The sequence below is a fragment of the Aythya ferina genome, assembly GCF_964211825.1.
Source record: "Aythya ferina genome assembly, chromosome: 15".
Classification (NCBI taxonomy): Eukaryota; Metazoa; Chordata; class Aves; order Anseriformes; family Anatidae; genus Aythya; species Aythya ferina.
In genome coordinates, this window is record NC_140314.1 from 708,287 (window position 1) to 730,741 (window position 22,455).

At 43.7% G+C, this 22,455-nt stretch overlaps 1 protein-coding gene across 2 annotated transcripts; it reads right to left on the reverse strand.

The window, feature by feature from the left end:
• Nucleotides 1-456: 456 nt before the first annotated feature.
• Nucleotides 457-22,219, reverse strand: COG7 (component of oligomeric golgi complex 7). 2 transcript variants are annotated; one of them, XM_084537244.1, is made up of 17 exons: nt 21,979-22,219; nt 21,608-21,756; nt 20,956-21,072; nt 20,624-20,792; nt 18,856-18,938; nt 17,956-18,078; nt 16,008-16,206; nt 13,805-13,932; nt 13,299-13,453; nt 12,012-12,128; nt 11,437-11,502; nt 9,511-9,697; nt 8,141-8,281; nt 7,578-7,661; nt 5,904-6,018; nt 2,680-2,770; nt 457-1,167 (listed from the first exon to the last, which is right to left on the reverse strand). In XM_084537244.1, exons 1-17 carry the CDS (start codon nt 22,139-22,141, stop codon nt 975-977), a joined length of 2,280 nt encoding a protein of 759 aa, XP_084393370.1. In that variant the 5' UTR covers nt 22,142-22,219; the 3' UTR covers nt 457-974. The 2 variants fall into 2 exon arrangements, with proteins under 2 accessions (XP_084393370.1, XP_084393369.1); XM_084537243.1 differs by having other exon boundaries at nt 457-1,269; nt 2,627-2,770; nt 21,979-22,217.
• Nucleotides 22,220-22,455: the final 236 nt, after the last annotated feature.

Below are 22,455 nucleotides of genomic sequence, written 5' to 3' on the forward strand. Positions count from 1 at the left end.
TCACCAGGGGAGATGTGTCAGACTGAAGAGTCCCAAAAGGGGCCACCACAAACGTAGCAATGCTGGGACAACAAGCAATAGCTGTTAAAAAAACAGAGGCTGTTTTGGACTGTTTTCCCTGGCAAAGACAGCAAAGAGATTTGTGGATCAAGCAAAACACTGATTAGAGCAACCTGAACCAAGTTAAGGAAAGAGGCAAAAATAGGCGTACTGGGAAAAAAATTACTTACCCAAGGCATCTGGTGTTGAAAAGAGGAGAAAATGGTAGACGCATATAAAGACAGGGAAGAAAGATTTTATTCTCCTCCAAAACAGGAGAGCTTGCACATAAGGTTTTATAGAGCACAGTTTATACAGCTGGCATTACAGTTTTAGGACCTCTTTGTGTTTTGCCCAGTTTTCTCATTAACAAAAAGCTGTGGAAGTTCTGGAAGTGTACTTAGGCTAGACAAGACATTTTACAAAGATACATCAAGCTTTAATGAGTTTTACAAGAAAATGAAACTTTCATTAAATTTACGATCTTCATAGCTTTCAGTAGGACATATTAATCTCAAAAGAAACAACCTACAAGACTGGTTTCATTCTCAGAACTGAGCTTGATCATGCCTCTTCTACTAATTGATGAGGCTGTCTTCTTGGCTTTGAATAATGACAAACTTGAGCAATGACCACTGCCACCAGGTAAGAGAGCTTCCAATCAGTTGATCTTTGCTGCACCTACCCCCTAATTTTAGATTCAGAATTGATTAAACTCTTATGAAAAAGCCGGTCATCTTGCCGATGTGAAGCATGAACTTCCAGCTGGCAGCAGAACATTTCTGCTTAGAAGTCAGCGCCACTCAGCCTGTTCAAGATAATCCAGATAGTTTTGGGTAAATTTGGTTGTGGGACATCTTTCCACGTTTCTAAAGATGGAAAAATGGAACCATGGAACCAGTTTTTCCTAGAATTAGGCAATTGTTTAAACTTATTCAGATACAAATCCTCTTATTTCCAGAAACATTTCCCCAGTCCTTGCAAAGTTTGTACAGAATCAAAAAAAAAAAAAAAAAAAGGCAGTTCAGCCCTTGAGTTGAATCTAGCAGTGGAGACATTCCAGCTAACACTCCAGGCCTCTCATTGCAGCAATGCTGCTGGCCATTCTGCGAGGAACACTTTTTGCAGCTTGCCGGTAGTCCTCTGGTTTTGCCTTCAACAGAGTTACAATATTTTGCAGTGTTCTTGACGGCTGAAGGCCAAGGGCATCCATCACGTTTATTAGATAATCTGTAAGATTAAGGATAAACAAGTATTTGAACAGACAACAGACACTGTGCAAGCAGCACCCAAATACAAGTTGTTCTCCATGACAGCCGGAACTGTCACTGCTAGCTCAAAACCAAGAACTGCAGTGCATTTGGAAGCGGACTGTGCTGACTGGCGGACACCTTTGGCTTCCTGTACACTAGTTCAGACAGCTGTTGAGTTCAGAGGACTGAGACACATTGTGCCACATTTCAGTATCCGCACACGACAGATCACAACTGCACTTTCAGATGTGAAGAGCTTGCAGCAAAAATGGGAATTTCTGCAGAGGTGAACGGCTGGGTGGAAGGGAATGGCTAGGTGGGAGGGGATTCCAGCTCACTGGCTCCAAGCTGGTTGGGGAAGTTAAGGATGAACCAGGGAGAACGTCAAGCAACCAGCTGCTACTCCAGTGGTTTGTTTTTAAGCAATACCACAAAAGATAAGATTGAAGGCTGAGTTCACAAGCATTCAAGCATACTTTCATGTCAGCTGAGGAGATGTTGTCTGTATCTTTAACTTTAAAGCTTGGCCAGGGGGAAATCAGCACCCATGACTTACAGCAGGGAAAAGGGCTAACTTGCATTAACACCAGTTGTAGCAGTCGTGTGGTGGTGGCATTTTCATGAGTTTAGGATAAGAAAAAACTCATCTCCTCAACATTCTACATGTCACCTTTCCCAACACCTTCCATCAGTCCTCCCTCAGTCACTCTGCATGACATGGAATAAGGCAGAGGTGAACACGTGCCAACTATCTTCCACTTTGTTCCCAAAAATTTCTCCATGTTGAAAGTATCTTTAGTCATCTAACACATGCAGAGCAGCAGGGCAGTAAGTTAACCTTCACCGAGGAGCTGATACGATAAGTTTTGTAATGCAGGATGATGGTCAGGTGATCCACAATGACTTTTTAAAAGCCTTTGGCCCATTTTCCCTATTCCAGCTATTATGTGGATGGAGAAAATCAACCAGGTGCTGCCTTTGTAACCTACTGGAGCACTTCCCAGCAGACTCAGAACATGCTGCATACCCCGCATATGATATGCTGGCAGTACACAGCACCAATAAGAAGGAAAAGGGCAGTGCCAAACCTGAAAAGATTACGTACAAGTGTCTTCCTTGCTAAGACTGGCTTGTAAGGAAATCCTGTCAGTTCTGAATGGCCCCGACTTTCACAGTCAGAAGCACAAAGCAGTTAAGAAGCGGGAGTACCTACCAGAAAATCATGCTCAGGACTAAAGGAGGAACCCATGTTGCAGTTCCTTTAAAACTAACGCAATGAAAAAGCCCATGTGTTACAGCGACGCTTTTCAGGACAAGGTGTACACTGAGCTTACCAATGTCTGTGGCAAGCTGCTTTGTTGAATGTACTGTGAGTTCTGGTATCTGCAGGATGACTTCACAGTAAGTCTGCATCGTAGCTCTGGCGATGGAGCCCAGCCAGTAGTCAGCCATGTTGTCCAGCTCAGGTAATTCATCTCCTGAACAAAAAATTCTCATTAGCTGTCAGCAGTCTCGCTCACCTTCATTTGCTGGTTTTCTAACAAGACATAATTCATAAATGGTTAACTGTTTCTTCTAGAAGATGTTAATGTATTGATTAGGATTCATCTTGTCAGCTGTTTTTGTAGTAATCAAAGCAGCCACATATCTTCTGTGATGTAAAATAACATTTAGCTCAAGACCCAAAACACTTCAGTTCCCTCTCTAAATCCTGCAGATTAACAATTTCTAAAGACCTGACCACCTGATCACCAGCCTGGGAGATCAGGCTGGAATCAGAGGCACTGCCTGGCATGGTCTATAGGATCATCTTTGAGGACTGGTTTACAAACTACTGCAATTACATGGATTCACAGTTTTTTTTCCTCAATGCCTTAGAGTCATTCTGTGCTCATCTTCATCTTGAAAATTAATAAACTATTAAACATGTGAATTTTTTAAGATGACAAAATAATTAATGTTAAAACCTAAACCAAAGAGCATATTTTCAGAAGTCTAGAGAAGATGATAAATACCAAGGTCTACACTTCCTTGACTGTCAGTGGAAACCACCACTGAAAAGAGATTAACCACAGCAAATGCTGGGGTGCTGCCAACCTGCTGGGAAGTGTTATGCAGCCACTATTAAATGCAAGAGGATTAACGACACAACAGGTAAGAACAGCCATCTGAAGAACAAACATGAGCCAAAACCCAGCTTGCTGCAAGAAATTAATGAAAGACATCCAGAAAGAACTCCTCAGGGCTTCTGAAGTGGGTTCTGAGGAGAAAGTCTTGAATAGGCAACTGCACCATAGCTGTGTCCGCAGCCACCTGCACCACCTGCATTTCCCTCAGTACACGGGTTTTAACCATTCTGCCCAGTATCTCATCGCTGAAGGCTCAGGTGGCACTGGTAGTGGCAGGGGAGCTCTAATGATTTTTCAGCTAGAGTTAAAACCGTTAAATTACACGAAGTGGTCAGCATTTCAGAATTGCATTCTTATGAGCAAGATCCTGGCTGTAGAGACAGAACACATAGGTGGACCCTTAAGAAAAGCAATTCCCAAAGATGCAGAACCTGTCCTGAAACAAGACAGACTGCAGACCAGTTGCTGACCATGGGATCCTAACCTTTGGAACAGATAAGCACAGGTTAACATTTCACAGAGGGTATAACAGTAGCTTTTCCTGGATTTACAGAGAACAGAGGCAGAGGAAAAAGTTGTTGACAAGTAAACAGCATTACTACTTTGCTTAAGACCAAACAATTTATTCCTGAGGAAAAGGAGCTCAGCAGCTTCCTTTTTCTAGCAACAGGAAGAAATGTCTCCCCATTTCCAACCTGAACCTCCCCAGTGCAACTTGAGGCCATTCCCCCTGGTCCTATCACTAGTTATCTGCAAGAAGAGGCTGACCCCCAGCTCCCCACACCTTCCTTTCAGGTAGTTGCAGAGAGCCATGAGGTCCCCCCTGAGCCTCCTCTTCTCCAGACCGAACCCACCAGTTCCCAAAGCTGCTCCTCACAGCACTTGTGTCCCAGGCCCCTCACCAGCTTCGTAGCCCTGCTCTGGACACGCTCCAGGGCCTCAATGAGAAGACTGCGGTGACACAGTCACAGATGGTCAGCCAACCTCACAACTCACTGCTTCTAAACAAAGTCACAAGCTTCCTCCTCGCCTGTTCTTTGCTGCTCACTCCTGCGCAGCTCTGATGCATTGTAGCATTCTTAGGAAGTTGCTTTAAATCTCTTCATTGACGTATTGTTGAAAGAAACTGTCCCAATAAATAAATAAAATTTAAAAAGTGATTCCTTTTCTGTGGAGTAGAAGACTAGAACTGGCCCTGCCACGGAAGCAGCACAAACGAGAGGGTAGGAGTGCAAAGCTGGAGCAGGACTCCCCATCCAGCAAGCTGCGAGGCAGTCCAAGCCTCGCCACGAACCGTAGCGGATGGCAGTGGACATGATAAGGAGCAGAAGCTATAAAAGCTCAGCTGAGAAGCTATTCAAACATGATCATCAGTCGACAGGAATTTCCTCCCTGCCACCTCCTAGTGCACAAATACAGCTAAACACAAACCAAGCACATTGTAATACTGTCATCAAATAGAAATCAATACTGACGGACACCAAAAACCCAGGAGATTCTTGCTCTGAAAAGCAGTGACTCTGGGAAGCTTTTGTCACTGGGATTTTCACTTTGACACAGGTTCTTAGCACAAGACTGTAGCAAAAAGACTACAATCTAGTGATGTATAAAAATATGACTAACAGACCATGCTAGGCAATAATCTCATCCCTCTACACAATAGTGGTAAACCCAAAGTTCGAAAATGGTGTCACATCCTGACATCCCTATTTCTTGAAATACACGAAAATGCCCAAAACAGAGAACAGGCAACAAAAATAACCAGGCACTAAAAAGCAGGTCTTAATGTGAGGCTCAAAGAGCTCAATTGTTATTTATTTATTTTTAATCTCCAAGTGGGTTTAAAATGGCTTGTTTTCATATGAGCCTAAACACAGGTAACTCCAGAAAATAACTGGGTCTGTGTGTAGCATGTAAGGACTTGGTACACCTGTGCCTCGTCCTCTCCACTTTCAGAGCAAAGGTGGTCCCCTAAGGACTAAATGAAATGCAATAAACTACTCTAAACGCTAGTTTTGAGCTTAATGAGAGATAGTAGAACATCCAGTATCATTATCACAGAACTGTGCTGTGAACGAGCACCCCAAAAACGATGACAATGGTAGCTCAACATCCTCAAGGAACAAGAGCAAGCATATCAGATACTCATGCTGATTGTGAGAAAGCACCTAGGAAATTAGATACTGCTCCAGCTATGAAACAGTAAAAATTCACACCTGGCATCCAATCCACAGTTCTAATGAACAATGAATTTAAATAGACTTTGCTAAAGCTTCTTGTTTGAACAAAACTAAAAAGTAGCTTTATTGATTATTTAGAGTCTCCTTCTGGGTAATACCAAGAGACTCTTGGAAGAAAGAGCACGAACAGGCAGTAGGAAATGCATCTCAAACAGCTCTGCTACCATAATGCATCGTGCCCTTGTAATGTCAAAATGTAAAAGCTTTCCTCCAGACACATGAGGTCTTTGTTTTCACCTTACCTTGTTCTGGGGGATAAGGCAGTTTTCCAGCATGCAACGCCAGTTCCAAAGAAGAATCCTCTTGAGTGACAAATGGTTCAAGGTGGAGAGGAAGCGACATAATATATTGCCCAATCTAGAATAAAAGCACAAAAAGCTGAGTCACTGAACAAATGCGAAGCAAGTGCTTTGCTAAAGAACTATCAACCGCAGCTATCCACACCTGAAAGCAGAAAGCTGAGCTGGACAACGGCTCACTAACCCACAGTAGCTCAGAAACAAATCTCTGTTATGATAAGTCTCCTGCTTATTGTTACGCTTTGTACAAGACATACTTTCTGAGGAAGTAATTGAGCCAGTCATTAAAACAACCACATTAAGAAAAAACTGCACAGAGAACTGTTGCTCTATGCACATTTTTGATAATCCGCAGTGTTCCTGGCAATTTTTTTTTTCTTGATCAGAATCTAAGAGACTGAACCAAACAGAAGCACAGAAGAGGAAACATGGATTCAAGTGACAACGTAACAATGAGTTACAGAAACATCTCACTCCCAGGCAGGCTGCATGCCCACAAACTCACACACATGAGCTACATAACTTTAGACATGCAACAAATACTGCACTGTATATAAAGTGATGATCTTGAGCCACACAGAATATTCTTAGATGCAAGCACAGTTCAGAGTACTGTGCATCCCCATTATGGAGCATAGTCATTAATAGATATTTTCCCAAGCTCACAGCACTTTGCATCCTATTCTACACGTCATAAATGCCACATCAATTTGTTTCTGAACTGTAATTTTAGCTTCTTAGTTTTCAGTTTTACTGCATAATGTCGTAGAGTAATTCCAAGACTAACCAAAACTAAGTCTTGACTCAGTCTTGACCCACCTATTGCTCAGCACTTGGATAATGGGTGGATCTCAAAAGATGTCCGAAAAGACCTGAAAACAAATGCTATCTATCTGAAACTTTCTGAAGTTCCTCTTTGCCTTGGACAGGCAGAAATGTCCTTTGATTCCCCACAGAATCAAGTAACAGCCATGAACACCTCAGTTTTAACTTTCAGTTAAAGTGATGTGAGCATATGCAGCCTCTCACCAATGTGCAGGTCCCTCTTGCTGAACTGTGTTAATAAGAAAGCTATTTAGAAATTCAAAAGCAACCTTCCCTTGAAATTTTACCTGATACACTACCCATGAACTTTCTAAACCTCATAAAAGACCTCAGGTAGCTAAATTCAGAACTACTCACGATTAAATTATACCACAAGTTGTCTGACTACCCACTTCTATAGGCCATAAACCAGTGAAAACAAAATATTAAAAGCTTTCGGTTGCAGCCTGTCCTTGAAAAATCTGTTCCCCGTGTGATGTACAGAATGACAGTAACATTAAAAAAAATTGCTTCTTAAATTATATTTTGTATTAAGAAAGCAACTTGAAACACCAACAAGGAGAATGGAAGAGGAATTTAAATGATGTTCAGCAGCACAGAACTGAGGAGTACCCAGTCAGGAGGAATGAACAGCTCACTCTGCCTTTCCATTCAGGACACCTCAATATCAGAAAGGTTTCGTTGTTATTGCATTAGAAAGAGAAAACAGCAAGTCAAATGGGGATTAGAAGGATAACAGCTCAGGCTGTTTCCAGCACTGAGCTTCTAGTGACTATCTTTGCACGCTCTTACATTGCTGATGTATTCCAGAGGAGTCAGGCTAAAGTTTGGCAAGTCCTCTGTCAGGGTCTCACCAATGCCACCAGAGTTCCAACCCTGTAAGGGGGGAAAAAAAAAAAAAAAGAAAGGCAAATCTTATTTATGACTTTCTGGAGCATGACATCCATTAGTATTCTGAGAAGGGGTCACCCGACAACACAAGCTAAGAATACCAAAGGCTTCTCTAGAATACAGAGGACAGATGGTGAGAAAACCGCTTCCCTTGTCCTCTTTCATCCCCAAAATATACACATCCTTTTTACATAGATCCCTATGGGAAATACTTGCTCTCACAGGTTAGAAAAGCATCATCTCAAACAAACATCACAGCTTCCAAACATAGCTGTCTGCTGCAAATGCTGTGGAGGAAGGGAAGCAAACTTTTCCACTGAGCACAATTCAAGGAAGAAAGGTGATACCATAGGGAAATTTTCCGAAAAGGAGAAAGGTAAGCAACACTGAGCTGTACTCCACCCTAAGGTATCCCACGGGTAAACCTTGCAGGTTCAGATCAGATGAATGTACCCATTACTCACCTCCATCTTTGAAACAAGTAAGAGTTGTTGTTTGATGCGAAGAAAAACAGAATCAAAAGCCAGGTGGTGTGCCAGCTGGTTGAGGCGGCTCAGGGCAGATCGAGATGAGGACAACAGGTTGTGGTTACTTGTACCTTTTTCCTAACGCACACACAAAGGAAAATGTTTACATACAGATGACATTAAACTGACCACAGAAAAGCTATGTTAACATTCTTAAAGAGGTCTTTATTAGGCCATCCTAATACAAAATAGCTTTCCTCTGCCATAGCACAGCCTGCTTCCTTTGGGACGCCCTATTCCAGCTAGTTTTTTGAGACAGAAACTGAGCACTGCTGCCTGAAATGTTTAACAAAGAATCAGCATCATGTTCTGGCCATGTGAGGTACTAGTTGAGGCCAAATAGTGAGAAATTTGCAGAGAAAATGGCAAAACTGTCATTATAATATGCACCTGATCAGAATGCCTCTGGAACAGGTGCAAAGCTTCACGTTGCACTACGTCTGTTCTACACCTTCCCTAGTAGAGATGAAAATAACTAAACTACAATCCAGTTCCCTTGAATTTTCCTACCTTATTTGGGCAGAGAGGGCAGAAACACAGAAAGTGTATTATATTCTGCCAGGTAAACTCTAAAAGAAACTTTAGAAAATATAATTTAATTGTCTGCAATAAAAGAATTATGAGTATGACCATTTACTCAAACGGTGCAAGTAATTTCCTGCATGGAATTGAGCTAAGAGTTTTACATGAAGAGTACATATGAAACTTGACTGTTTAGCAAAGATTTAAAGTCAACATACTTATGGCAGAGCTGCATACATTGCAGGTAAATCAAGTACAAAAGAAATCAAAACATTTTGAGGAAATAAGAGACAGAATTCATAACCTCGACTTCACTATTATAAGTGACTGATGACGGCAAACATAACTTAGATCCACAAGAAGATAACTAGAGTCATTCTACCCTGTTCACAGATGCATGCTTGAATGATCTTGCAGAATTACATTTCAAAATGGATATAGCAGTGAAGTATAACTAGCAAATAAAGTCTTGAGAAGCCAGTATGTGAAGCCCAAAATTTGAGATGGCTTCAGCACTATCACCCCAATGCTTTCTGTGACAGAATCTCCCCCAAGTGAATTTACAGGGGCATGTTCACAGAACAGACATGACCTGGCAAAGAGATGAAATGAGCCCAGGCTTCACGTTTGGACATTTTCTCTCTCAGCAGACTGGTGTCAGAGCATAGCCCCTCAAAAGGGGTGAAATGTAATTGCACTGCAGGGGGAATCCAGGCCTCATCTACCAAATACAGGCCTAACAGCAGCCTGATATAAAGGCAGGTTCTCCAACGCTCCAAAGCTACCTTTAGGGTGTAAAGTGTTTCCATAAGGCTGGCATACTCGGATGGATTCTCCTTCAAAAGGTAATTGTATTCCTGCCAGGGATTCTTTACAGAGCTCTTCTTTTCTGTAGAACTGGCATCCTGAAAGCCAGAAAAACTACAAGGGCTGTAGGAGTCCGAGAGATACTTCCCAGCAGTTGACAAAATCCTGAAAACAAGTGTAAAAAGTCACCAACAAAATTCTCCAAAATCAGTACTGTTGTCCTCCTGTTGCTCCAAAGACAACCCATGGCAGCATCTCAAGGTAAGTGAGAGAAAAAATAGCACTCAGAGCTACTGGGGCCTCTGGCTCCATCACCCTGCTGGCACAGCCTGTGATTATTGTTCTGCCCTGCGAGGCGATGGCTGGTTCAGCTGCACACCTTCCCTCCCAGAGCTGGAGGGCAGCATCACAGATCGCTCTGCAGCTTCCTACTGAGCAACCTGGAACCACAATGCCCAGCGAGCCCTCCAGAGAGAAAAAAATCTTTATGACAAAGCAGTCACATCAAATTCTAAGAACCAACTGGTAGCAAAAACACTGCAAAGAGACCATACAGTTCTAGATACTGGTAGAAATGCTTTGAGATGAGGTTCTCACAGTTTCCAGAAGGGAAGAGTAGAGCTATAAGAGTGCACTCCCTCCCTTTGTCACAGCAATTAAACCTGCTACAAATTAGTTACCATTGCCCTTGGGGTCTCAGAAACAGTAAATATGGGGCATAAATCTTTGTCTGGTCTGATCACTAGGTAGTTTAGGGTGTGTTTGTGAACAGCTGAAGAGCAGAGGCCATGCTACTCTTCCCCAAGTTCCTTTACCCTTTGCACTGTGGTGTTTGACAGAACAGACTCACACTTGTCTGCCAGCCTAACTGAAAAGCATTCCTCTTTGAACAAGGTTACTTGTTGGTCGTATCATGCAACTGGTCCAATTCACCTTGTAGATCAGCTTACTGCACCTGTAAAACTGTACCCGGGGTACTGCCGACTGCCTCGTGGCTTACCTGTGGCAGTTAGGTACGCATGCATATATTCACACATTCTGTTCACACACACACACACATATATATACACGGATGAATAGATATTCACACACACGCGTAATATATATTTTATACATGTATTTTTCAATACAAGGCTAATTCTTCTGGGACACAGAAGAGAGAAGAAATTGAAAACCAGATGCAAGTTTTGAACAGTTCAATAACTTCTAACGGCTTTTGAGTGTCAACGCTGGGATAGAGTATCATTGGTGGAAGATGCTAATTACAGCCAGCTCTCACTTCTACTGTGCAAGTAGAAGACTGCATAAATACTACGCTGACTGGGCTCTCAGTAAGTCTGGAAAATGTGGAACAATCCCAGACTCGTGGGCACTGCAGGCCACTATGTCTTACACCAAATACAGCCACTTGAGTCAGAATAAAGAATTTCAACATACTGAACACTACACTGCTCACAAGCAACAAAAGACCTACATGCTGCCCATGCTTTGGGCTCCTCAAGTTACGAGAAATTGATCAGTTAAGGCACACCTAAATGCATGTCAGCAAATGATTCATGTCCCATGTCACAAGGGGGGTAAGAATCTTGCCAATTTGATCTGGTGGAAAATTCCTTCCTTACCACAATGTAGCAGTCCATTTGATGCCCAGCCAGGTGAACAAGACACACCAGCCAGCTGTCCAAGAAAAAAAATGATTCTTATGGCTGTCTGAGAGCACAGGACTGAGTGAGACAGTGTGCAATCCATCTCTGATGTTTCAAAAGATGGGATAAAAAATTGCAGTGGCCCTGCTCTTCCATCTGTGGTCTACAAAGTTAAAGCACCTTGGAAAGTTGTTTTTGTTTTTTTTTTGACTGGGTACCTATCTTGACAGCTTATGTATTCAGTCCAGTAATGCTTACCTGTTGGCTAGCTGCTGCTCAAAGTCTCCACACTGACGAAGGAGCTCACCACAAGTAGCAATTATTCTGGGAAAGAACAGGATAAAAACAATTTTTGCAAAATTTTAGGCAGATAATGCCAGATCCCCAGATAACCCATCTCAGCCAGGTGTCAATAAGTTAAAAAATGCAATAACCAAACCACAGCCCACAGCGCATACATCTTGTACTATGGCTATTAACTCTACATCCATTTGTTAACACCATCCTGTCCAACACCCTCATCAGCATGATATTTGCTGTCACCATGGCTAATGCCGGTTCATTGTCACTGGGAACCATTCTAAGAGCTGCTGCTATTTCAAGTGATATGACACGTAGTCTTGCTCCAGACAGGGTGGGGGGCCACATTGCACTTATTGTGCCAGCAGCAATCTGAAACCCTGTCACTAATACTAACACTCCCAGCAACACTACAGCAAAGAGGACATAGCCCCGCGTTCTGCGCTAAGAACTGGTGTAAAATGACCCCAAGTAATTCCCTTCCAACTTTGTTACAAAAATCAGTGCTGGGCCAAGCAAAAAATGCCCTTTACCGAACAGAGTTTTGGAATGCCGTCCAGTCTTCCTGGAAAAGGGAATCTGATGGGATATCATCCAGTTTACATTTCTTTCGTATAGACTGCAATGTGTTTGTAAAGTCAGAAGTATACCTGCAATGGCAAATGGAGAAAAGACAAGCACTAGTGTAAGACAACAGACTGGAGAGCAACTTACTGCATGTCCTCTGATCTGCTCATTAAGCCTTCTGCAATGGCCAAGTAAGAACTAAAAATATTAGAAGAAGAGTTCACAAGAGACGCTGTTGTTCCAGCCCAAGCGCATGCATGTGAAGAACTGATCAGGCACTGTCCTCCCAGGCCTACACTAGAAGTCAGGGAGAAACTCAGCTCATGTGTTTGCTCCTTCAATTTGCTGCATATGGGTTACTAGGAACTTTTCACTCTTATGATAAGGTATGAGTAAGATATTTTTGTTAGCATTGCACTGATCACGTCTCCTAGGAGAGACCAGACAAAGCTTATAAAGCTACTGCTACTCCACCATCACTTGGCCCTTATTCCAGGAACACAGTGACAACAATCTCATGAATTTGTTTTCTCAGCTACTCCCCAGATGAGAATGAGTTTAAGAGGAGAACATTTTGTTTTGTCCCCCCCCAGTCTTATTTTCTTTTCTAAACGATGCCCATAAGCTGGAGGCACGCACACTATGTAATTGCCCATAAAGAAGATGAGATCAGGGAAGGGTGCTTTTCTCTTTCCTCTTCCTCACAGGACAGTGAGGTAAGAGCTCATGAACAGTGCTTTCAATATCAGGAAAGAATAAGGAAGTTAACAGTACTGGAATACCATTTAAGTCTGTCAATGACATTTTAAAGCAAGAACTTAGAGCGGACCTCACTCATTAGGGTATCTTGCACTTACAAGCAGATTCTGAATATGAGGTTGCTTGTCTCAGTAAGTATGTATTTCCCCACTAGTTCTACTTTCATCAGCCTGATCTGCTTTTGTCATATTTTGTTTGTGGAAGCATTTCTCCTTCCAAAAGTATTTAATAAAATGAAAATTCAGCCCAACCAGAATGGGAAATGGTTGAGGGAAGTCTTCCCGTTAGCTATAAAATCTTCCATTTTTCCACTAAGAAACAGTGACTGCCTGAATCACAGAAGTGGTAGAAGGGGATGCCAGGTGATTCACATTAAGTTTATAGATACTTTCAGCGCTCAATCATTTTTCATAAACTACAAAGTCCTTGGCCACAAGCTGAATACTTCCTACTCCCTTAGGTTATACACAGTAGTGCAAATAAAAGCACCTTACTTTGTGAAGAGAGCTTTCAGGGCCTTAAGGAGCCCACATACTCCCAGTCCATCGGTGAGCTTAACGCAGTTGTCGATGGCTCCAGAAGCCAGAATGAAGAGTTTGTTGACTGAATGGTTCAGTTCCTGGACACAGTCAATTACTTCCCAATGCTCCTAAATAACAATAACAATAAAAAAAAAGGTTGAAACTAACTCTATAAATTCTATGGAACCTGCGGCTGTCTCTTGGCTGACAATATTTAGTAAAGTTTTTCTTCACAGATCTACACAGTGCCTGCTACTGGGTGAAAGAGCAGAAGAAAGGAGTTATCTATGACCTGAGAGGGATGTTGAACTTTATTTCTTGAGCAAAATTTACTCAACCGTATCTAAACATACAGCAAACAGAAAATAGTACCAAAACTGTACAGGAGGAAAGAGAGCAGTAACCCTCACAAAGACCCTCGTATTTAGTAGAAGTTTTAAGCCTCTCCCCGCATAGATGAACAAAGGCTGCTGAATTACCAAGGGCACTGCACTGATCTGAATGAGGAGATTCTCTTCTTCCAGGTCTCCATACTTGAGCTGATAGGGTTTGTACGGATCATACACGGCTTCTGCTAGTTCCATCACTTTTACCAGGTTCTGCTCCTCTACAAAGAATCAGATGTTTAGTCTACAAGTAAATGCATGTGATACTATAAACTTTATTCCAAGCAACATGCATGAGTTCTTCAATTAGAGCACGCTCTATGTAGGCTTGCGATGTTGCACAACAGCTCTAAGTCTCAACTACATAGATTTATTTATTTTTAAAAAGGTTAATATCTCTACCTGCTTCTTAAAACCAAGATATTCTACCTCAACGGGTACCTCAAGAAAATAACTAACTGCTCCAAAACAGGCTGTGTGACAACAATCTATTAAACATTTCAATTTGCAGTAGAAGCTAAGTATTGAAACCGTTTGAGAAGTGAAACACATTGCTGCCACAATTCAAACCAGGGGCAATTCTCATTTACCAGAAAGCCTGTTTCATACTTGAAATAATTTGACAGTAACTTGATTCACTTAAGACTACCACTTCATGGTGTTCACCAACCAGAGCTGAATGGGAACCCTGAACTTAGCATCCCAGTGACATTCTGTTGGGTTTGGTGCAGCTACCTGTTCCAACAAAAAACAGGTCAAAAAAGATTGTTTCTCAAATCAGGACACTAGGTGTTAACTGGAAGCTTTAACAAACACGAACTAGTACCAAACCAGAACTACTTTAAATCCTGGTTATAACCAAAAACTGTTACACCCTACAGACAGGCGATCCATGGAGCAGGTTGTCCAAAGTAGTATCCACGCTCCACTCTCAGGATCAGTCTGGACAGTAACCTGAGTTACATGGTTTGAGCTGCTAGCGGACCTTGATTTGAGCAGGAGATTGGACTAGATCCTCTCCAGAGGTCCCTTCCGACCTGAATTGTGCTATGACTCATAACTGAACCCTCCCGTCACACACACATCGAGTAGGAACTGGTTTGACCCTGTTCTGCTGAGTCACCTGGCCTCTCCATTCTTGAGATACTTCTGTCCTAAACACCTCATCCTGCGGCACAAGAGATGGAAATACAGAACACAACCTTTTTTTTTTTTTCTTTTGTAAATACTCAGGTGAAACAGTTAGGCGGTTGTCTCCCCATTCCATCATCTTTTAGACCCTGACATCATTATTTCAATTTTTTTAATCTTTTCTAATATGACCCACAAATTAAGCCAAGCCAAAAATAGAAAATGACTGACAAGAGTACACAATCATGAAAGCAATAAAAACAGACAGAATGACAGTCGTGTCCCCTGAAATTGCCCAGTAATCGTAATTTACGTGATCAAGTAAGAATCTGGGTTTAAGTAGCTCAAGACAATGTTACGATGAAGCAAAACAGGAAACACAGTATTAGAAATGCTCCATTAGCTTTAATTTAGGATTTTCCCATACCTAGTTTTTGAAGGAGCCCCACCAGATTAATATAAGACTATAAATAGCCTACACTTCAGGTCAGGTATAAACCTATGTAAACACAGCACCTCACCACTTTGCGGTTCATTGGAATTATTCACCAAATCATGACCAAAACGAGATGACAAACATCACAGGATAAGGAAAACATAGGTCAGATTTTGAATCAAATGCCAAGGATGCTGCTAAGGAATAAGCTACAAACCATTCAGAATAATATTTGGTCCGCCACTATCAATTAATTAAACCATAATCCAGTATCAACATAAAAACTGCAAATTAAATTTAAAAATCCAATGGAAGTAGCTTTCTAACAGGTTCTCTCTTGTTTATTAAGGTGTTACTTAATTCCAGGAAACTCCTCAACTTTTATTCTTTGTGATCTTTCACAATATGTTTCACAGATAGCTTCCCTACAGACATTTCCTCATCTGTTAGGTAGATGAAATACTGATGCTTGTAAAAGGAAAAGCATTAAATTATTTATTCAAGGCAGCAAGCATGCTCAGAATAGGTCTACTACAGTAGACTCATTCAGTATCATGTCAATACGTTCAGTGTCAGATGTGTACACACACACACACAAAGATACAAATGCCACCTCAGGGGTAAATGCTGTAGAAGAGGTAATGCCTCCTTCCACATAAAACTAAACAAAATCTCAGAATGGAACTGTACAGAGGTGTCAACAGGCGTTAACTTGGTGCAAGAACCTACTCAGGTTTGGCAGCATGGCTACTTCCAGCCCTTTTGCAAAGTGGATGGTGGCATCATAGAGCTCCAGCAGCTTATTGAGCTTGGTTTCTTGGCCTGTTCTTTCCATGGCAGTGCCGAGGCAGACAGGGATGGAAGGCACCAATGCTCCCAGAGTCTGAATCAACAACACAGTCACAATTTCATGGGGTTTCTTGAAAACCTGTGGTAACAGAAAAGCTATTAGCAAAAGCACGTTATCTCACAGGAACACAGCAGGAAGCAGCAGATAGCTTCGAGACAGAGCCCCACGATGGACAAACCACACGTCACTGTCTCAGCAGACACCGACAAACCGCGTGGGTTCTGACAGCTGAGCGGCTGGCACCTTCCCCCCCAACACGTGCTGCTGCCCGCCCAGCAGAAGCAGCCTTTGCACAAGCAGCACTCTGCTTCCCATGGCAGTCACGGCCAAGGTAGTCTCCTTTATTTATGCCCTTGCCACAAAGACCTGGGCTCCTGAAACAGGGACAGAAGAGGCAGAACAGATGGGTTTGCACATGCTGTCAGCAGAGAGGCAGCCACGACCAGGGAGTAAAGAGCCGAAAGAGAAGCCAGGAGCAGCCGAGCTGGACTTCTCCATGCCCTGCACAAAAAAAAGGTCTGCCAAGGCTACAAGAACCTTGCTGATCTAGCACGTAGGTCAGCCCTGTTACCAAAGCCTAGGTCTACAGATACTGCACTGAAACCGCACTTCGAATGCAGAAGCCGAAAAAACTAAAGATAGGTCAAAAACTGAATTGAGCAGAACACAGGCACTGCAGTCACTGGAATATCCAGCTGGCAGAAAATGGTATTTGAAAACAGTGCACTCGGTTTACACAGGTGTTTGGGGAAAAAAATACACACATGGGTAAGCTATGAAGCAATAGTACTATATCATGAGCCAATTTAGTGGTCAGATAAGAAGTCAGCACTGGAAAGGCTAGAAAGACTGTAATCGGCTGGGAACTTTATTTATTTACATCCACCAACCTCAACTCTACAAGTGTAACATGCATTACAGCCTTTTATCTTGACTCTCATCAGCTATTCTCTCTCAGTTGCTCTGAAAGCTGGGATCACCACTAGTCTGCTGCAGCAAGGTTGCCGGAGGTACTGAGAAGTGTGAAAAAGGCCCAACAGTTCTTCAGAAAGCAGAAACGAACACAGAGTAAGGGACACCAACTTTCTCCCATGTGCCATTTCTCTCTTTCGATCCCTAGTTTAAAAAATATCTGCTAAAATGCAAGGTGACATCTGACCTGTAATTCACATCAAATCATTAGGCAGAAAAAATACACTTCAAAGTAACACTGAGCTCCTTTGCAGGACAAGGCCTAGCACCTGGACCAGGCTTCATTACACGAAGATAACAATCTCATACCCTTCATGGATGAAAAACTCTTACAGGCGTAACAATACCAACTTACTTCATTTCACTAAAGGAGGACAGTAACTTTTTGGATCCCACATCATTCTTCGCAGGAAAAACAAGCACACAGACTTCAAGGGGTGACAGCAGAAAGCCCCCAGATACCCCACGCTGAGTGACATGAGTCAGTCCAATATGACCTTGAGGGCCTCCTCCACGCCAAGCGATAAATCAATGCAGGCATTTCAAATGTCTTGCAACAGAACACATTTGCAACACCAGCAAATTCAATTTAACTTAAGATATAGATGAAAGTGATAGAACAGCTTTAACGTCAATAACACGGCAACCTTGCTCTCGGTGTAACACCAGAAATCAAATCTTGTCTGCAAGTTAGACGAGAAACTGAAAGCTGCAAGCCCTGCCTTGCACTGACAGGACACAGAGCGTTAACTCAGATCGAGCCCCAGGAAACCGCTCTGAGCTTTATGAGAATTGGGAGCGTGCTCACTCTTGTCCTCTCCCGCACGCTGCACCGATACTAAGCAGTGACTGCACCTGTGTTGCCCACTGAAGTTGCGCGTGCCAGGTCCCCAGGAGTGTGTCATACAGTTCAGTCAATTGGCGATTTAAGCTTAAGTCACTTTGGCAAAGATCCTGCCACACGGCCACCAGCTGCACCTGCAGGGGTAAGGAGAACCGTCCTGAGAGGAGAACTGACAGCTCACACAGCTCCATCTTGTTATTTTGAACCAAGAACTTCGCACGCAATGCACTTGTGCTAAAATACAATGCCCACCCCGACTCTCCTCTCCTGATTTCAACGTAACACTTTTCGATAATTCAGCACCACCAAAAGGAAACAACTTTCAGCATGAAGCTAGAGGATTCTTAGTTGATTCAAAGTTTTAATTAACGTTGGTATTTGACTCATAAAATGAGACTGTAACTGATATCCCCACATAATAGTTGAAATACTTGGCAAGCCCTAGCCTTGAACTTAATCCTCAAAAGTCACAGTCATGAGAGAACTGTTGAGGATCAGGTTATGGCTACAGAACTGTCTGGAATTCCAACTTTTAATCTTACCTGAAAAGAGTTTACAGAAGTCAGCAGCTGGCAAACTGCAGCAATAAAGTTATTGCTGACATAGCCACATCCAAGAAAAGCAAAACAAGAACAACTACAAGGCACAGAGATAACTCAAGCAGAACACACATATCCTATGTCTATTTTGAAAAGGAACACAAAGCCCTCAATGGAGAATTACTCTCAAAACATGAGGAGTAACCAAAGCTGTTAGGAGCCAGGAAGAAAAGTCAGAGACGGGCAAAGAAGAGGTTCCGTTCTTCTTGGAACAGAAGCACATCTGCGGTGTAGTAGCGCCACCTATGGCCTAAACCAAGCAAGAATTCAAATGTTCACTCCTCCACATTAAAATATTATCAAAATACTTACTTTGTGACATTTATAATAATAAGCAAGAAGCTGAGGCATCCGATCAATTTCAGTGAAGACTTTCACAAACATTTTTGCCTGATCTAATTAAAACAAAATAATAGTCAGTTAACAATCAGTCTCAAAGCAGAGAGAGGGATGTTACACTAAAGAATATATCCCCAACTGAGCAACGGAATTCCTAAGGGAAGATGCACAATGGCTGAAAGACACACTCTCATCTTCCATTTGCTCATCTTCTCAAATAGAAGCAGAATTGTCTAAAACCCATACGCAGACAAGAACACACAGCAGACATGATGAACGGATTTAACTTCTGAATCAGCTAACGCTTCTAGGATTAAGACAGACAAAGCCAGAACACATTCTAGAAGGAAAACATTATTTTCCAGAAACAAGCTGCTATATACAAAACAAGAAAATACCTTACAAAGTCTTCAGCTTTGCTTTCACCACTCCTCAAACTGATCCCTAAATTAGCTGCCTCAAGACCAACTCATGACGCGGTTAGCTCTTACACACAGCCTCTCAGTTCATGTTCCTCAGAAGCCTGCTTTGTACCATACAGGTAATGACTTCAGTTCTGTCCACAAAATACATCTGGGCTTAGAGAAATTAGTAATGAGACAGGACCCAGAGGGCAGACCAACTAGAACGCTGTTACTTTAGTGCTCTACAGCTACGGAAGTCACAGGTTACAAACTCTGGGGCTGTGTCTGTGTTATCTTCATTGCAGCAGGACTCCAGGAACAAACATGACTTCACAAAAAAGAGAGAAATTCTCTTCAACGTGAAAAAAGCATGTCCCCAAATGTCCCAAAGAGACTTTACAAAGACAATACAAACAGCACTGAAACTGAATTGTTCTGAATAGCATGCCCCAGAAAAGGCCCTTGTACCAGTGCACCTGCTGCCAGCCACTTTCTTGCACCAACGCTTTCTTTGGTGGAAAAGCCAGAAGCAGCACGGGAGAGAGGAGATCTCTGCAAAGGATTAAGTCTCATTCATTAGAAGTGTGGCACGTGGAGCTATGAACACTAACTGCTTTTCCCTCCTCCTCTTCCTCTGGCTGTCTGCAGCCACACACTGCAGCACCCTGCCTTTACTCAGGTGAGGACGCCAGGCAGTGCTGTGCAGTGGAACACCACAGCCCCAGACCTGCAGCAGCACCTCCATGTGGACGTAGAGGAGAGGCAGCAACCAGAACAAGTATTTTTCAGAAGTGCTGTGACAGTAGGAGAGGAAAGGAGAACAAAGAACGGTCTTTGTTCTCAGAAAAAATATAAAATCATTCTCTACATAAAGGAGAAATATTATAAAACAACTTTTAAGAGGCAGCAAGGAGTCAGAATGTTCCCAAACAAGTGTCCATCTTGGTTATAACGCTCAATTCTCCCAAATAAGCCCAGTAGTACTGTGATGACACAAAACCAGAGGCCTTCTGCCAATTTGAGCAGCATTTCCCATTTAGAGGGCATCCACAGCATAACTAAATTATGTCAGCAGGGTAGCCCTGCCTCAGCACCTCCATTTCACACATCTGCATGACCTTTATAAGCAGATAAACTAATCCAGACTGCAAAGGTGCACTGGACACACAGGCAAGTACAGAGCACGTACCATTTCATTGCACCCAACTCCACCAGAGAAAGCACGTAACACAGAGACAGAAGCCTTCAGGACACATGTTGCACACCCAAATAACATTGGGCTTTTTGAAAACAGATAAAGTCTGCACCGACAGTAAATGACACCAAGCCTTACTGACCTACAGACTGAGAGTTAAAAGCAGCAACAATCTGAGGGCTGGCCATGGCCTCCAGTCGGTTCTTCAGAGCCTCAAGATGCACGCACTTCTCAGAGTAATCCGGCGTATCCACAAGCATAGCCAGGCTGCTCTGCATACTTGTTAGCTTGGCCGAAATTGCAGACACATCCTGCCACCAGGAAAAGGTAACGAGCTTACTTACTGTGACATTAGAAAGCATTAATAACTGTTTCAAAATGACATTTCAAAGGCACTTCCAGAACCTGCTTTTAAATGCAGTTTGTCTGGGAAGCTGAAGGCCCAAAGACCAAACAGAACAACGTGGTACCTACTTGCGTTTTAAGAGTCTCTTCAATGTCTGCACTTAACGTGCTCCATTTGTCTGCTTCCTGAAGTGACTCGGCAGCCAGCTGCATTCTAGATTTCACTCGGTCAATCTCTACCAGGACCTGAAGGAAAACAAACAAACAAAACAAAAAACATTACCCATCGAAAAAGGGACTGCCATAGTTACTTACATTATGGGTGTTATTTTTAGTTTAGATTTTAAAAACTGGGTAAAAAGAGTATGTCTGTTACAAAGAGAAAGGAGCTGACTGAAAGAGCTAGAGGTGTTAAAACAACTTTGAAAATCAAACAACAAAAGGTTAGTTTGAATACTTGAGCTGTACTTTTGGTATCCACTTGGCCTGGATAACACTACGTACCCCAGTTACCAACAGGCAGAAACCTTGACAATCGGCACTGCCAGCCAGGTGACAGCTCCTCTGACTGCAGAGCTCGTTCCTTCGCTCACAGCTACTTAAACATGACCAGCTTTTGTGCGGGAGTGCAGCCTGCACCAGCCCACGTCCTGCCCCTTTCTGCCCTAACGCTAACAGTGTCGCTGTGCATCCTTACTTCACCAGGCTGCTGAACGTGACCAAGCCCACCAACGTCAGCATTTCGTGATACCGATGAGTGCTAAGGAAGGCGAGAACCTGCCTGCATGGACTGAGCCGTGTCTTCTTCGAATTTCTTGATATCTTCTTTAACGAGGACCATCTGCTCCTTCAGGAAGGTTGCCTCCTGCTTCAGGACCTCCAGCTCCCGGAGGACCCGCGGCATGTTCTGGAGGGCCTGGTGGCTCGTTTCTGCAGGGGCACAGAGCGGGACAGTGAGGGGACCACAGCAGCCCCTGTGTGGCAGAGGGCGCATGTCAGTAGCCGCGACACTTAAAAAGCAAATAACAGAACTCAGTACAGGTGACACTTAAACGTGAACTTTAAGATGCTCGTTTAGCAGACCAAGGCCTGCGCTTCCTCAGGGCTTGAGACCCCCGGCCGTGCCGTGCCGGTGGCCGTGCCGTGCCGTACCCTGCAGCACGTTGTTGACCTCCTGGATCAGGACCTGCAGCTTCAGCACCAGCGTGGCCGCGTGAGCGTCCGCCTGCGCGGGGCCGTCCTGCTGGGCGCGGAAGGCGGCGTTCACCCAGCTCTTCACATCGAAGTCGGCAGCCGCGAACCGCGAGATGTCCATGGTCACGGTCACCGGCACCGGGCCGCGCGGCCCCGCCGACCGACACGGACACGGACCCGGAACCGCTCCCCGGCTCCTCCCGGCCGCCGTACGGCACCGGGCGGGCAGCGGGCGGACACCGCCCGCCCCGCACCGCCCCCGCCGGGCGGAGCCTGCCCGGGGCTGGATAACGGGGAGCCCCGCCGTTGCCCCCACCGCCCCCCGGTGCCCCCACAGCGCCGATCGTCCCCGCAGGGCCGGTGGCCGCCCCCCGACTCCCCCCGGTTGTGCTCCCCCCGCCTGCCGCCGCCCCGAGCCCCCCCCAGCCCCGTACC